At 44.2% G+C, this 17,593-nt stretch overlaps 1 protein-coding gene across 1 annotated transcript; it reads left to right on the top strand.

Annotated features, from left to right (window-relative positions):
* The first annotated feature begins 7,842 nt into the window (after window positions 1–7,842).
* Window positions 7,843–11,199, top strand: LOC134286449 (uncharacterized). Its single transcript, XM_062848062.1, has one exon. The coding sequence runs from the start codon at window positions 7,843–7,845 to the stop codon at window positions 11,197–11,199; it is 3,357 nt and encodes a 1,118-aa protein (XP_062704046.1).
* The last annotated feature ends 6,394 nt before the right edge of the window (window positions 11,200–17,593 follow it).

The following is a 17,593-nucleotide window of genomic DNA, read 5'->3' as shown; positions in this document are numbered from 1 at the left end:
TACCATTTTCTCTCATTGTTCTCGGTCTACCAGCTGATCATGTTTACACAACAAAATCAGCTGGGCATCCGATGTTTACGTTCATCCTTATTGTTCGGCAACCACCAGCTGATCTTGTTTTCACAACAAACCACGCTGCTTTCGCCTGAATCTTTGGTAGGAAGCGAAAAGCTATCGGAGATGACAGATAAGTACGATTTTTGGGCGATTTCAATTTCGTCGCAAAAGTCTGATTATTCGTAAAAAATACAATAAATCAACTGCATAAATAATTTTCTATTGCAGTACACGAGAAAGACGCTACTCTCGATAGGTGGATTAATCTGTTTTTCGGCAGTTGCCAGCATCCTAGTAATGAAATCAAAACAGAAAAAGTGTTGCCATTCAGACGGCTGTTCACTCTTCGCTTCTCTACCTATTTTCTCTGACTTTGAGAGCTTTTTTTTCACCGTGTATGTCAGATAGGAACATTTTTGAAATCCCAGTGCGAACAATGTCGAGCTCAGTCACACAAGGTTGAACTCAAATGTCAAAGTAGAACTATGGTTTCATTCACAAATGTCATAACGCTAAAATTGGTCGTTTTCAACACCTACCCACCCCTTCGTAACACTGTTTATATGGGGAAAATTTTATTTTGTTCGAGCTGTAACACCATGAAGGACACCCACCCACCCCCTCCAGCGTTATGACATTTGTGAACAAGCCCTATTTATTGTCGTCGCGGTTGAAACCCGAAGTTTCCCTACACCCGACAATCGAATTTTCTCAAAATCCATACGTGAAACCTAACGTCGGACGTAGTGCGCTGGAAAGCGGACCTGGCCCTCTATCCAGCGCACTGTGTCCGACGTACGTCCGACACACGGTTTAGGAGAAAAATCGATTTTCGCGTGTCAAAAATTCCGATTTTCAACTGCACGAACAATACCATTTTGCTTATTTCAAATTTTCTCATTATTCCTTTGTTTTTCAAGTTCGAGTAAAGTACAATTCCGATTAGAATACCATGCTGCGTCGTATTATACAATATAAGCGAGATTTCGTTTTTAATTTTAGGACCCTATTTGTCTGCGAACAACATCATATATTGCTACGGATGCAGCCAACGGCTGGATATGCTCGCTACATTCAGGTACTCCACGGGCCGAATTGCGCTACTGTTGCTGTTGCGGTCGTTGTAGTGAACCGCTTCACATCTACGTGGACATCGGTACGGTCCACTACCACTAAGGAGTGGATGGTCATCGACGGTCAGCGAGAGCAGAGAGGATTTGAGTAGTTTAGTTGATCCTCAGTACGTCGTCGCGATCAGTCGCAAGGGGCGAACCCTTGTCCGATTTTAATTTGTTATGTGTTTAGTTTTAGAATAAATGTTCGTAGTTTAAGTTGTAATAAAAATTGTGTAGTTTCTCTGTAATAAAGTGTTTTCGTGTGAACCTGTGGTGTTTTTGCTGCATGTGATGAGGAAGGTCTACCGATGACGACTGAATGAGGACGGATACGGGCCAGGAATACCGAAATTGGATAGCTGGATTGGACGAAGGAAATTTGGAGGTACGTTCAGGCAAGGTCGTGTGGAGGTCGAATCATTACTGTGGTCGGATGCTCTCTACACGACATAAACTGGTCCTTCGAGCCGGATTCTCCACAACCGGAAGACCACGGATCGGTCGAATTTCGACGATTCGACCACATTGCGCCAAGAACGTCCAGCAAAGGCCCTTCGTTGGACAAAGGACACCCGCCATACTACACTGCCCTGAATAGGACAAACGCCATCCAAACGGGCTTCAAAGGAAGAAGTCGCCATCTCAAGCCGTCTTCAAAGGATCCTTCGGCCATTCAAGATCGTGTGAAAGGGTCCAACCGCCATCGTCCACCAATCCAATAGGATCCTCCAACCAACTCGACCACAGCCCAAAGGATTCGCGCCAAGCTATTCGCCATCAACTCGAATCAGCCACACCAAACGAAGTCTCGAGTGGGAATCTGGATTCGGCTAGCAGTATTCGATCGTCTGCAGGATTGTAGAATAACCGGAGCGTTGTTCTACTACCGGTCAGGTATGTAAGAACACACTAGTTAGTATATGTTTAGCCGAAGCATGATCCACATTCCCCACTAACGCCAACCATTCGATCTCTTGTGTGACTGTGGCTCGTCGTGAATCAACCGGACTGTGAACGAGATGTCGATGTGCTGCGACTTGTGCATGGAACGGTCGCTGTGAGGATCATCGTTCAACGAGTACCGCCGATGGTGAATTGGTTCGCGTAGAACTGATTCGGGACGATTTCAATCTGTGCATGCTGTAACGACGACTGATTACGACACCGAAGTGACGATTCACGGACAGACGACCAATTGTGACATCGAGAAGGACGATATCAGGGTTGCTTCCAGGCTCGGGCATCGCGGAACGGCCATTGCGGTCAGGTAAATACACTTTACAGTATATGCCCAGCCGAAGCTGGTTTTGTGATTCTACACACCTGAATAAATTTCAACCCTTTCGATGCCAATTGGACTGTTGCGAGTCTACTCATTTATGGACGCAATCCCTGAGGTTTTTCGTTGGTTTTCGGACTGAAGCTAATTCGTTCAGCGCCATCTTTAGTTCTCCAGGTGAGACTAAGTATATGTCCTGCCAAAGCAGGCATTTTTGTATATCTACATTGGTTGTTTCTTCTCCGCTGCACTGGAATTGAATTGAATTGAGGCGATTTCACACTGTACCACCCACGACATTGGAAATTTGTGACGATTTTGGACATTTGGATGCAATTTGGACTCGGCTACAATTGCACGCTGTAGTTTCATAGGTGAGGCGAACAGTATATTGTACGTGCAGTTGAAACCCGGAATTTTCGACTAGCGAAGTTGGATTTTTCTCCAAATCCGTGCATCGGACTTAACTTCGGAAGTGGTGCGCTGTATAGCGGACCAGGTTTGCTATACAGCGCACCACTTCCGAAGTTAGGTTCGACGCACGGATTTGTAGAAAAATCCAACTTCGCTAGTCGAAAACTCCGATTTTCAACTAAATTGAGAATATGTCTAGCCGAAGTTTCAAATTTGCATACTACATTATTGGGTTTTCCACTCCTACGCATTGCTGGCTTGAATCGAAACCTGAGACAACTGACCGTACGTTGAGGTGAACCAAATCGGAGTTTGCTGCTTTGGCTTCGGTAGCGCCGCTGTTTCTTCTCATAGGTGAGCTGAACAGTATATGTCTAGCCGAAGCAAACAAATTTGCATACTACATCTGCGTTTTCACTCGAATTTGGATTCACAATCGATTCAACCATACTGCGAGTGGAGGATACTGCCGGATCACCGAGTTTCGTCTGAGCTCCGGTTGCGTAAGTCAAGCAACCATGTCGAAACCCGTCACGAGGAGTGCGGATTCCCTGAAGTCGTTGACTACAAAACTGAAGGGACTCAAATTATCTTTAAGTAATATTTGCGTATTCGTTAAAAACTTTAAAGATGATACTACCGCTGCTCAAATCAATGTCCGCCTTGAGAAGTTGGATACGCTATGGGTACAGATTAGTGAAACTGTTTGGGAAATCGAAGCGCACGAAGATTTCGAGGAACAAGAAAGCCTTCAGACCAGCCAAGTGGAAATGGAGAACCGCTACTACGATGCGAAATCGTTTCTAGTGGAGAAGGCTCAAGCGTTTCAGAGCGATGCTAATCAGAACCAAACGCTTCATTCTGGAGACGCCACTCTACATGGCGTGATGGACCACGTTCGGCTGCCTCAAATCAAGCTACAATGTTTTGATGGCAACATCGATGACTGGTTGAGTTTCAGGGATCTCTACACTTCCTTGATTCACGAGAAACCAGATCTACCGGCAGTGGAGAAGTTTCACTACCTCAAAGGGTGCCTGGCAGGTGAGGCAAAGGCACTGATCGATCCGCTAAAGATTACGAGGGACAATTATCAGGTTGCTTGGCAGACGTTGCTAAAACGCTACAACAACAATAAGCTTCTGAAAAAGAAGCAGGTGCGAGCGCTCATCAAATTGCCGTCTCTCTGCAAGGAATCAATCACGGATCTCCACAAATTGGTTGATGGATTCGACCGTGTTATTCAAACGCTCGACCAGATTATCCAGCCAGCGGATTACAAGGATCTGTTGCTGGTGGAACTTCTAAGTTCTCGTCTCGATCCTACCACACGACGCGGGTGGGAAGAACATTCGTCTACGAAGCAGCAGGACACTGTGAAGGATCTGCTGGAATTTCTACAGCGGAGAATACAAATTCTCGAAGCTCTACCAGCGAAGGTAGAAACGAAGATCGACCAGTCCCTACTACCGAAACGGAAAGCATTTGCAGCGAAGGTCAGCAACAACGCCGTACAGTCGAACAACGCTAAGTGTCCGTCGTGTTCGGAGATTCATGGACTCCACATTTGTCCAGCCTTTCTGAAGATGTCGTTGTCCAGTCGAGAGTCCCTACTGCGGGCTCAATCGCTCTGCCGCAATTGCCTCAAACGTGGTCATCTTGCTCGAGAGTGTGCATCGAAGTTCTCTTGTCGGTATTGTAAGGCACGACACCACTCCTTGCTGTGCTTCAAAGCAGGAGACGCTAACGGTAGCCAAGGATCATCAGGGAAGGCGAATCTGGGAGATAGCGCTAAGCAGGACGGCACAGGTGCGATTTCGAAGGCAGCGAATGCCTCAGCGGTTGAATCTACTTCTTCCAACGCGGCACAGTGCGTCTCATCTCAGGTTCTCCTAGCTACAGCAGTCGTCGTGATCGAAGATGACCAAGGTTCTCGCTATCCAGCACGAGCGCTACTGGATTCAGGGTCGGAATGCAACTTCATCACCGAGAATCTTTACCAGACGATGAAGGTAACGGTTGAAAGGACGGACATTTCGATTATGGGCATCGGACAATCCAGCACTAAGGCATCTCGCAAGATCAAGGCAGTCGTCAAGTCTCGAAACTCGTCGTACGCTCGATCGATGGAATTTCTCGTTCTACCGAAGGTCACAGCTTGCCTACCAACCTCTACAGTTCAGGCAAATGGATGGGACATACCGGTAGACATCGAATTAGCGGATCCGGAGTTTTTCCGGTCAAGAAAGTGTGAATACCGGGCAACTCACTGGAACAATCCGTTCCCAGCCATCTTAGCAAACTGCAGTAGAATCACTTGGCATAATACGGAACCTCACGGTGATGGCGTCTTGCTCCGCCAACAGTCCACTCGTCAATGAGGCAGCATCACACTGACGATGACCCCGTCATGGTGCTGGCTGTCACTGATGCTTGCTAGGGGAAATACACGCATGGGAAATGCTACTCAGCTTTGTTCATACCCCACATTCGCCCTCTTCTCCGAAAAAAAATAAAGTTTTCGACTAGCAGGCTTGTTATTTTTACGCTCAAACCCTCAATTTCGTTCTCTTCATCCTTATGGCACCAATGCAACAAGATACACTTCAAGATACAAGAATTAAGACGAATGGCCACATTTACTTTTTTTGTTTAGTAAACGCACTTTTGTTAATATCGAACCTATATCATTTGATTGATAATTTGCTATGCTAACCAATCATCTATGGGGTTTTGCCGAGCTCCAATAAAAATAACTACAACACACGCAGTTGGGTGATGCGTCTTCTCTCCTTCAAGCGCACGTCTCGTTATGTAGCCGGCCCTGGTTTTCTCTCACTCAAATCAATCGTTCTTCACGATTGCGAAAATTCGACGCATTCACTGAAAACGAACATATTTTGTAAGAATTATTTGTCAAAAAAGAAAAAAAAACAAGAGATTAACGAATTTGAGATTTATCAGACTAAAGATTCCGTTTATCATACAACTCCATTTTCAATGCTTCAATGTGATGGTACAGATGGACCATATATAACACACAAATGTCCTTCATTATACGAAAATAGATTCTACAAAACGAGTTCAAAAGAGGTTCTACAACATATTTTCAGTAGATATGTTTTCATTGCGTACTTCGAATTTTAAACTGTTTTACGATATGCAATTTTAATGGGCGGTTTTCATTACACGTCCCTGCATTTTCCTCACGCACAGCTTTCGGCAGTTATCATGCAACGCCATTTCCTTAGACGGGTTTCTTTACACATCGCTGCATTTCCGTGATGCAAACAATTTTCGGCAGTTTTTCAATAACATTTCCTTGGACGGATTTCATTTCACGTCCCTGTATTTTCCTTATGCAGAAAAAATTTTCGGCGGTTATCCAACAACGCCTTTATCTTGGACGGTTTTCACTACACGTCGCTGCATTTTCTTTATGCAGAATAATTTTCGGCAGTTATCCAAAAATGCCGTTTCCTTGGACGGTTTTCATTACACGTCCCTTCATGTTCGTTATGCAGAAAAATTGTCGGCGGTTATCCAACAACGCCTTTACCTTGGACGGTTTTCATTACACGTCCCTGCATTTTCTTTATGCAGAATAATTTTTGGCGGTTATCCAGAAATGCCGTTTCCTTGGACGGTTTTCATTACACGTCCCTGCATTTTCCTTATGCAGAAAAATTTTCGGCGGTTATCCAACAGCGCCTTTACCTTGGACGGGTTTCACTACACGTCCCTGCATTTTCTTTATGCAGAATAATTTTCGGCGGTTATCCAAAAAATGCCGTTTCCTTGGACGGTTTTCATTACACGTCCCTGCATTTTCCTTATGCAGAAAAATTGTCGGCGGTTATCCAACAACGCCTTTACCTTGGACGGTTTTCATTACACGTCCCTGCATTTTCTTTATGCAGAATAATTTTCGGCGGTTATCCAAAAAATGCCGTTTCCTTGGACGGTTTTCATTACACGTCCCTGCATTTTCCTTATGCAGAAAAATTTTCGGCGGTTCGAAACGCCATTAATATGCCCAACCAAAAACCCGAGCAAAAACCAACCCAACCAACCAACGCCGCGAGAATTTTACGGCAACATTCACAATAGTCAAACACCTCTACAATCATGCACATCAACCTGTTTGCATTTACCGTTCAACCGAGCGACAACACGAGCATGTACGATCCGAGGAATCAACGAAAGCGCGACCATCCATGCCGAGCAAGAACATGAAGAAACATGCATGCAATCATCGACCGACTACCTATCCACAGCGTGCTACCAGTCGACAACAAAAATCAACCACGTCACCGCGCCTATGTTCATGTGTTTGTGCTAGAACCAAGGCTAAAACAGAACGCGGTTGGCATGACAAAAACTTTCCGCGCTCTAGCTTTCGTCAGGAACCGCAGAATTGCAACACCCACTTCACTGTGTTTGCAGCACCACCACACACTTCACACACCAAAACGATTGGTTTTCTCTCACTGTTTTTATGCCAAGTGATTCTACCTATTTTATGATTAACTTGTTATTGATTATGATGCACTCCTGGCAGGATCGCCAATGTGAATACCGGGCAACTCACTGGAACAATCCGTTCCCAGCCATCTTAGCAAACTGCAGTAGAATCACTTGGCATAATACGGAACCTCACGGTGATGGCGTCTTGCTCCGCCAACAGTCCACTCGTCAATGAGGCAGCATCACACTGACGATGACCCCGTCATGGTGCTGGCTGTCACTGATGCTTGCTAGGGGAAATACACGCATGGGAAATGCTACTCAGCTTTGTTCATACCCCACAGAAAGGTCGACTTGGTGTTAGGGATCCAAGCTTTCTTCAGCTTCTTTCCAACCGGAAGGGAAATCCAACTTGGAAAAGGTTTACCTGTGCTGACAGAGTCCGTATTTGTGTGGATAGTGACAGGCGAAGTCACTACAGCAAGTCAGGGTACCAAGTACACTTGCAATATGGCAGTGTCGGACGATCTGGAGGAACTAATGGCACGGTTTTGGTCCTGCGAAGAAGTGGGAGCCGTCAGCAAATTCTCTTCAGAAGAAGCGCACTGTGAGGAGAATTACGAACGAACAGTCAAGCGGGAATCGGACGGACGGTACACGGTCACCCTCCCCAAGAACCCCGAAGTTTTGGCGGAAATCGGTGAATCGAAGGACATTGCTCTGAGACGGCTGCGAGCGGTAGAACGAAGGTTGTCCAAGGATGAGCTGCTTCGGAAGCAGTACAGCGACTTCATGACTGAATATCTGGAGCTCGGTCACATGCGAATGGTGAATGACTGCGAGGAGAATAGAGTCAAGCGTTGTTTTCTACCCCACCACCCGGTGATCAAGGAGTCCAGCACCACGACCAAAGTGAGAGTGGTCTTCGACGCTTCGTGTAAAACGTCTACGGGTGTATCACTCAATGATGCACTGTATGCTGGACCAGTCGTTCAGCAAGATCTCAGGTCGATCGTTCTCCGCAGTCGGATTCGTCAGGTGATGGTTGTAGCTGATGTGGAAAAAATGTTTCGGCAGATCTGGACGAATTTGGAGGACACTCCTCTACAATGCGTTTTGTGGACTTCACCAGATGGGAAGGTTTCCACATACGAACTTCTAACCGTGACGTACGGCACCAAATCTGCCCCGTATCTTGCCACTCGGACCTTGAAACAGCTGGCGTCCGATGAGCGGGACAAGTTTCCTTTAGCAGCACCAACTATCGAAGAGGACGTGTATATGGACGACGTTATCTCTGGAGCAGAAGCGATCGAATTGAGAAGGCAAGTTGACGCGATGATGATCAGCGGTGGATTCAAACTGCGAAAGTGGGCTTCCAACCGGCCGGAAGTACTACGAGGAATTCCAAAGGAAAATCTGGCGTTACCTGATTCGAACGGCATTGATTGGGACCAGGATGCAGAGGTGAAAACATTGGGCTTAACATGGCTTCCCAATGTAGATCAATTCCGTTTCAAGTTCGAAATTTCTCCAATCACCGAGCATCAGATCCTCACGAAACGACAGGTGCTGTGTTTTACAGCGAGACTTTTCGACCCACTAGGCCTGCTTGGAGCGACCATCACTTCTGCGAAGATCTTCATGCAGCGGCTTTGGTGTCTGAAGAACGAAGAAGGCCAAAATCTCCAATGGGATGACCCACTACCCGAAATGGTGGGTGAGGAATGGCGAACATTCCACGAGCAACTTCCTTCGCTGAACAAAATTCGAATTCCACGATGCGTCATCGGTCCAGATTCAGTATCCGTAGAATATCACTGTTTCTCGGATGCCTCAACAGTCGCTTACTGTGCGACAATCTACGTTCGGAGCCAGAGAGACGATGGCGCAGTTTCTGTTCGCCTTTTGACCTCGAAATCAAAGTTGGCACCGCTCAAGGTGCAGTCTCTACCTCGATTGGAACTCTGCGGCGCACTTTTGGCAGCACAGCTTTGGGAAAAGGTAGCAGACTCGCTGAAAACAGATGGCCGAGTTCAATTTTGGACGGATTCGACATGCGTACTCCATTGGATAAGGTCACCACCAGGAACATGGACAACTTTCGTCGCGAACAGAGTTGCGAAAATTCAAGGTTTGACGGAAGCAGATCAATGGAGACACGTTCCTGGAGTTACAAACCCGGCTGATCTGATCTCGCGTGGAATCTCGCCGAACAACATCCTTGGGAACGATATGTGGTGGCATGGACCTACCTGGCTGCTGCAAAACCCTGAAAGTTGGCCCAAACCCGTGAAAAACACCCCAGAAGAAGAGTTGGAGAAACGACGCAATGTGGTGGCTTGTACTTCGTCGAAGGAATCTGGGTTCATTTCGGATTTTTTAGCCAAATTTTCATCGTTTACGAGATTGATTCGGATGACCGCATACTGGTTGCGCTTCCTGAACAACCTACGGTGCTCAGCAGATGAGAAACGGACAGGATATTTAACTAGTAGAGAACTGCAAGCTGCGGAGCAAACGATTCTCCAGAAGGTCCAGGAAGAGTCGTTCCCGGACGAAATCAGCAAGTTGTTGGCTGGCACACCTGTGGCTCGGAATTCTCCTCTGCGATGGTACAATCCACAAATGGACGAAAACGGCATCCTACGAGTCGGGGGTCGATTAGCTCATTCCGAAGAGTCGCCGAGAACGAAGCATCCGATTGTTTTACCGGCAAGACACGCTCTCACTGAGTTGATCCTCCAGCATCATCATCAAATGTACCTCCACGCTGGGCCACAATTGCTTCTAGGTACGGTTCGGCAACGGTATTGGCCACTAGGTGGCAGAAACTTGGCGAGAAAGGTCGTCCACGAATGTCAGCGATGCTTTCGTGCAAAACCGTCCGCAATGCAGCAACAAATGGGAGAATTACCGGCAGCTAGAGTCACCGTTTCGCGTCCTTTCTCGAAAGCTGGTGTCGATTTCTTCGGGCCTGTGTATCTGCGAGCTGGTCGTGGACGGACACCGACAAAGGCATACGTCGCAATCTTCGTGTGCATGGCCACGAAGGCCGTGCATATGGAACTAGTCTCAGACCTTTCTACGGAGCGGTTTCTACAGGCGTTGAGACGTTTCTTTGCGCGCCGGGGGCGCTGCACCGATGTTTACTCGGATAACGGGACGAATTTTGTGGGAGCCAGAAATCAAATCCGAGAGCTGTTCGATTTGCTGAAAGAGAAGACACATCGTGAAACTGTCGCAAAGGAATGTGCAAACGAAGGCATATACTGGCACTTCAGCCCTCCAAGTGCCCCACATTTCGGGGGTTTGTGGGAGGCAGCAGTTCGATCAGCGAAGTTCCATCTACTACGAGTCGTCGGTAGCAATCCTGTGCATCAAGAAGATTTCGTCACCTTGCTGACACAAGTGGAAGCCTGCATGAATTCTAGGCCAATGACGTCACTCTCAGACGATCCTCTAGATTTGGAGCCGTTGACGCCGGCACACTTTCTGGTTGGAGGATCTCTGTTATCCATGCCTGATCCTGATCTCAGCGATGTCCAGCTTAATCGTCTGACGCGGTTCCAATTTGTGCAGCGGCAGCTTCAAGATTTCTGGAGACGCTGGCGACGCGAATATTTGTCCCAGCTTCAGGCCCGATCAAAACATTGGCAACCAGCAGTTGATGTTCAGGTTGGAAGATTGGTTGTGGTAGTTGAGTCGAATCAGCCACCTACACAGTGGAAGATGGGCCGGATTCAGGAGTTGCACCCGGGCGAAGATGGAGTCACTCGAGTGGTCACAGTGCGAACATCTACTGGCAGTTTGAAACGACCGTTGGTCAAACTCTGTTTGTTACCAATGCAGGATCAGAATGAATAAGGTTGAGTTCGTAAATTTCGTCCAGTGCATCGAGAGGAGGTTTCTTTATTTTCAGAAGTTTCCCGGCAACTTCAGGGTGGGTGAGGATGTCTGCGAACAACATCATATATTGCTACGGATGCAGCCAACGGCTGGATATGCTCGCTACATTCAGGTACTCCACGGGCCGAATTGCGCTACTGTTGCTGTTGCGGTCGTTGTAGTGAACCGCTTCACATCTACGTGGACATCGGTACGGTCCACTACCACTAAGGCAGTGGCGTCTCGTCCATAGGTCCACTACGTTCACTACACAGTTGATAAAAACTAAAATAAATCACTATAATGTCAACATTTTGCTATAAACGATATAAACTACTCATTCGATCCTTTTGATGTTCACAACTTCAAGTGAACAAACCACTATGAAATACTAGTGCGTATCCAATAGGAATCAAGTAAATTTTCCAACTAAATCTCACTATGCCACCACCCTGCCGCTGCCAGAGTTCTTCACGCCTAAGCATGCGTAACATCCATGTGACAGCATCGCCAAAATCTCTCGCCTCAGTTCACTTCCAGAAGTACACGGGAGCGCTGTATATGCATGCAAGAACTGTGTTTACTTGTGTTCGACTGTTCTGTGCTGCTTTGGCAATGTATTAGTAAAATTTTTGTGCACTTCTTCCAATGGACGTAGGCCTCATCGGTGGCGAAGGAAAGGAAAGATTGTTTGCTTACACCAAGCTTGCGCTCGCGGGGAAGCTGCTAAGCTTGGCAACGTCGCATTTGAGCTATGCTTCAGCAAGAGAGCGAGGCGAAAGAGCAAAGCGAGAGAACTTGTACCATTCAACGGAGGCCGCCCATCCACTCTTTCGGCATGCGTGCATGCCTTTGGGTGGACCTGAATGGGTGGCATTTTCATTCACTACTAGTTGCACGTCGCGTACGGTTTCATTTTCTAGCAACATTCAAAGGAAAATGGAGCGCGATATCGTAGACAATCTACTCCAGCAATTCGTTTGCCAGGCGGTCGATTGAGGAAAAGCTTGTACCACATCTCGAATCGTCTAAGTTACAGAGTGACCCATAATAGTGCAATGGGTGTTTCACTTCTTCAGTGTCAGTTATCACTTCTGAATGGATTCTTCGAAGTTCAAAAGTTATTCCGAAAAAAAACCCTTAACAATTGGTGGGCAATGTCTACTCTCGCTTCCGAAATTTCGATTAAGTCCAGCTGACCAATGAGCTGAGAATGTTTTACACGAAAAAAGTCGCAGAAATAGCTAAGGTGCTTACTAAGAACAATTTGGAAGACGTCTTCTCAGAAACGTATCTGCTTATTCCTCTGATAATAACACTTACGTCTACAACTGATGCCGTTGGAAGGAGTTTTTCCATCTCAAAAGAATAAGAACCTATCTTCAGTTACAATGAGCGAGCAAAGACTAAAGAGGCCTCAACTGATGGCGGTAGAAAGCCCTCTGTTTCATCAATTGAAACAACAAGGCAGTTTTCTCAACGAAATCGTCGATAGATTCGCTTGTCTAGCGGAGTTCAGGTTCCTGCCATGTGAAAACTTTTCAAGTGCACAGTCAGCTTTACGGGTCACGAGACGCCCCTGCACTAAGGAGTGGATGGTCATCGACGGTCAGCGAGAGCAGAGAGGATTTGAGTAGTTTAGTTGATCCTCAGTACGTCGTCGCGATCAGTCGCAAGGGGCGAACCCTTGTCCGATTTTAATTTGTTATGTGTTTAGTTTCAGAATAAATGTTCGTAGTTTAAGTTGTAATAAAAATTGTGTAGTTTCTCTGTAATAAAGTGTTTTCGTGTGAACCTGTGGTGTTTTTGCTGCATGTGATGAGGAAGGTCTACCGATGACGACTGAATGAGGACGGATACGGGCCAGGAATACCGAAATTGGATAGCTGGATTGGACGAAGGAAATTTGGAGGTACGTTCAGGCAAGGTCGTGTGGAGGTCGAATCATTACTGTGGTCGGATGCTCTCCGACACTATTGTTGCACACCTCATAAGAATAACATGGAGTGTGCAACAATGGGCTAGTTTTTAGCCGTGCAACAATTGGAAAATTACCCTAAATGTTTTTTAGGCGTCTGATGATGGTCGAAGACATAGTGGTTTCTGCTTTTAGTGGTGTTGCGTGTACGTACACGCTGCATTACACGAACACCACCTGAGTTACTGGTTGAAAATAGTAAACAAAGATCAGCTGTTCCCAGCAAAATCAAATGGGCATATTTTCAACCAGTAGATTTGCATTAGTGTTCGTGACACCGCGCTGCGAAACCACTATGGTCGAAGAGTAGTAGACCGAAACGCGTTACGCAAATAATGCCGTTTGTTGATCATTTCACCGAAAATAGCCAATCTAACTAAGCATATATACCAACTATTTTCAACCGAATACAAAATTCTGTTAATTGTTACTGAAGCATTGTCGATATTGCGGTAACGGTACCGCGCGCATGGCAATATTGACAATGTTTCAGTACAATTAACAGAATTATGCATTTGGTTGAAAATTGTTGGTGCAGTTTTTAATTTTACCACGGATTCGGTAGGAACTAGCGTCTACCCCCGTTGGTTTGAACGGCACCTCAAACCAACGGGGTTCATTTTTGAAGAGGTTCGGTCTTTCCAGAACTCAGAAAAGAACACGCGAGTAACGAACAAGAACAAATTGGTTTATTGAAAATCTACAGATACACGTCTACACTTCAGGAGGGCTTGTCTAGGTATGATCAACACGTTGCTAACGATCGCTTACGCGCTTGATCAAAGGCATCTTCGATTACAATTTTTAATTTGAATTTCTAGTAATCCTTTGGGCATTGAAAAACGCACTGATGGTAACCCTTTTTGCTGTTTTGTTTCGATTCTGCGTTCCACTTCACCCCGTTCCATGAGCAGAATGACGTTTGAACCATTTTTAGTTTGAACGATGTGCAGATTACAGGGGGTCAAATTAAAGTGTTCAGATTAGATGCGGTCAAACCAACGGGGTAGACGGTAAATCATCTGCATACTCTGCATTTATATTGAATGTAAAATAAACAATATACGTGTTGGAGATAATAATTGAAATTAGACTTTCTTTCATACGCTCAATGTTCATGATGTGGAAAAATATTTCACACCAATTGAGTACCAAAATTGTAACGTTCGAAAAGTTAGGTACAGTCTTGAGCTTTAGTATTTTTTAAAATTGTATTGTGTAAGGGAAGATTCATTTATTACGTCCATCGTTTTTCGGGATTTTTAGACCACCCCCTCTCCCCTCTGTCACGCTATTTTCCTATACCTAATACACGTACTGTCACATTTTCTTAGACCCCCCCTCCCCCCAAAATGTTGGACGTAATTTTTGAACGTTCCCTAACCAATATTGTTATACACTCAGAAACGGACGTCTTTTCACCGGATTAAAATCAAAGCCTTATATTCTTAATAGCGTAAGAAATCAAAATTTGAACTAGTCAAAATGTAATCTTAATTTGAACTATTTTGAAATTCATTGATATGTCGTACTTTTTGGGCAAATATTGTCCCGAAAAAGATGTTAAACAGTTTTTCGTAATATAATCTGATAACATAAGCTTTAAAGCGTTTTTGCCATCGAAAATAAGCATTGAAAAATCACTGTGATTTCACCTATTTTCCCCCCAGAGAAAGCCCATTTTCGGTGCACCCATACAGCTCATGCATTGCATCACACGCAATAAGTGAATACATCAAATGAAAGCTTATAAGGCAATCCATGAGACAGATGCGATCAGCTGATTTTTTTGTTTACCATGTATATTTGACATCCAATGATCGGGGTGACAGTTGAACACAAAGGAATTTGTTAAGCACCGACGACACTTGATGAAATTTTGTTAAGTGTGAGTACACAATGTGTTTACATTTTTGGCTGTCACCCCCATCGCGAAAAGTCGTCATGGATTGCCTTATTTATTGTAGAATCGACCAACCGAATAATATTCCGCATAATTTGTCATAAAATTATCAAATTTAAGTGATTCTTACTTGGAGAATGTTATGATGTTATCTTAAGTTGACCCATTTGTAATATAAATTTGAACTTCTAAACGGGGGTAAGCTTCTAGTGTTGGCCTGTAGATTGCGCTAGTAGTTGCTTTGTTTACTCTTGGGGGATGAAAAATTCCAAATTTAGTTTCCAAATTCCTAAAGAATTTCGAACATTCTGAGGTAAGATTCCACTGCCTAATGAAAAATAGGTATGAGATTTAGTAGATCCATGTGATTTTTAATTGTTTAGCATGGAATTGGCTGTTTTGTGAGTTGCTTGAGCTGCTGCCGCTAGTAGTTCAAATTAAGATTAAAATTGGTTCAAATTATGATTACGATGGTTCAAATTAAGATTAAAATCATTGTTGATGAAAAATCTAATATTTCAATGAAATTCGGTGCAAATACAAACTTTTTACCATTTAACAGAAAGCTTATACCCGTGACTTTAATGTACATACGATTTTGCCGTAGTAAATTATTTCCATGTGGGAGAAAAAATCACTTAAAATTTGCACTGCTTCAGAAAGCCGCAATTTGGTTCAAATTTTGATTACCTACCCTATACAATTCTATATTGCAACAGAAGTTCTGGTAGCATGCCACATTTTCAGTAATTTGTTCATCATTTTCGGACCAGTCACTTTCGAGTTCCTATTTTTGGATGAACTTCCACATAGAATGCGCATGAGTAAGATAAACAGTTCAAGTTTCTTATAAATCTTTTGTTTGCCCTAGTATTCTTCTAAATATTTTAAAGATATGACAAAAGGCACCACACTAAATTTGCCGGATTTCTGCAATTAAAAGCGATTTTTAGAAATTCTACTTTCATAAAAAAAGAACTAATTAGATATGAGAATAATAGTTCCATAATAAATCAAACCAAGACACTTTTCTTCTGTAGTGAGTGATGGAGAATGATAAAGATTAAGATTGCAGCTGAGCAGAAACAAACCAAAACAAACCTACTCGTGAACAACAGGGGTCCGAGAATACTCGCACTTCTTTATTCGTGAGTGAACGAAGCTGGCAAGCACTCACATGTGATTCGCGAAGCTTCGCTGAGTTTTTTTTACATTTTAACGAAAAAAACGCATTTTTACGACTGGCAATGCTCTTTTTCAGGAACAATGAAGTATAAAGCATTAGTTTATTATGGATAATTGGGTTCTTCAGGGGTATCCAGATTATTGCATAATCGAAATCTCCGTCCAAAAAATAGTCGAAATCCAAAATTTCATCATTTTTGGTGTCCGGGAACTATTTTTAGAATGCACTTAAAGTTTGTATGGGATTTTTTTTTGTACGGGGCGAACTGTCACTTTATCGATTCAACTGTCATTTTATCCACGGAAATTAGAACTGTTTTGTTTATTTAACCATCAAAACAAAAGGATTGGAACGCAATAAAATCACGTTATACTCAGAAAAATGAGCTCTTTCGATTAGGCTAAAGAAAATGGCAATATTTAATTCACTCCTCCTCTCCTCCTCTTCTTGGCGTAACGTCCTCACTGGGACAAAGCCTGCTTCTCAGCTTAGTGTTCTATGAGCACTTCCACAGTTATTAACTGAGAGCTTCCTCTGCCAATGACCATTTTGCATGTGTATATCGTGTGGCAGGCACGAAGATACTCTATGCCCAAGGAAGTCAAGGAAATTTCCTTTACGAAAAGATCCTGGACCGACCGGGAATCGAACCCGTCACCCTCAGCATGGTCATGCTGAATACCCGTGCGTTTACCGCCTCGGCTATATGGGCCCTTTAATTCACTAAACAAGCCAATTACTGGATTATGCTTTATCCAAAAAGTGGAAGAATTTTATTCGACAAGTATTGATTACTTTACAAAACAGTTTAACAAATCATTTTTCAGCTTCTTATTACGCTGATGTATCAATACGCACATGTTCCTGTACAATGTGCTTTTCATTTGTCGAATAAACGCATTCAGTCCGTCATACTTCGACTCGTAACTTTGTTCGTATAATGGGATAAATCATGGCTAAAACTATTATCAAACATCCAACATTTTAAACAAATCACACAAAAGAAAATAGAATAGGATTATGTAGCTAATCATTGAGTGCCAAGAGACGTTATTATGAGCATTTATGTCTGTCACTAGATAAACTGTATCTTGATTATTATCTTTTTTATCTTCCGCAGCATTTCTATTGTACAAGACGCTTGGATCTAGAGGCAAGACAGATATAACGAGAGAAAATCTGTGCTCGAAATGTTGTTCAGAATTCCTAACAGTTCTTCAGATTTTCTCCCATTTATACCAAAGTGTGATCTGGCTCCAATGTCAAACTGCAAAGTGTTGCGCGTGCTGAATGGAAAGATAAAGTT

This window comes from Aedes albopictus, chromosome 2 (assembly GCF_035046485.1).
Source record: "Aedes albopictus strain Foshan chromosome 2, AalbF5, whole genome shotgun sequence".
Taxonomy (NCBI): domain Eukaryota; kingdom Metazoa; phylum Arthropoda; class Insecta; order Diptera; family Culicidae; genus Aedes; species Aedes albopictus.
Note: the sequence above shows the minus strand (reverse complement) of the source record. Positions and strands in the feature narration are given on the sequence as shown.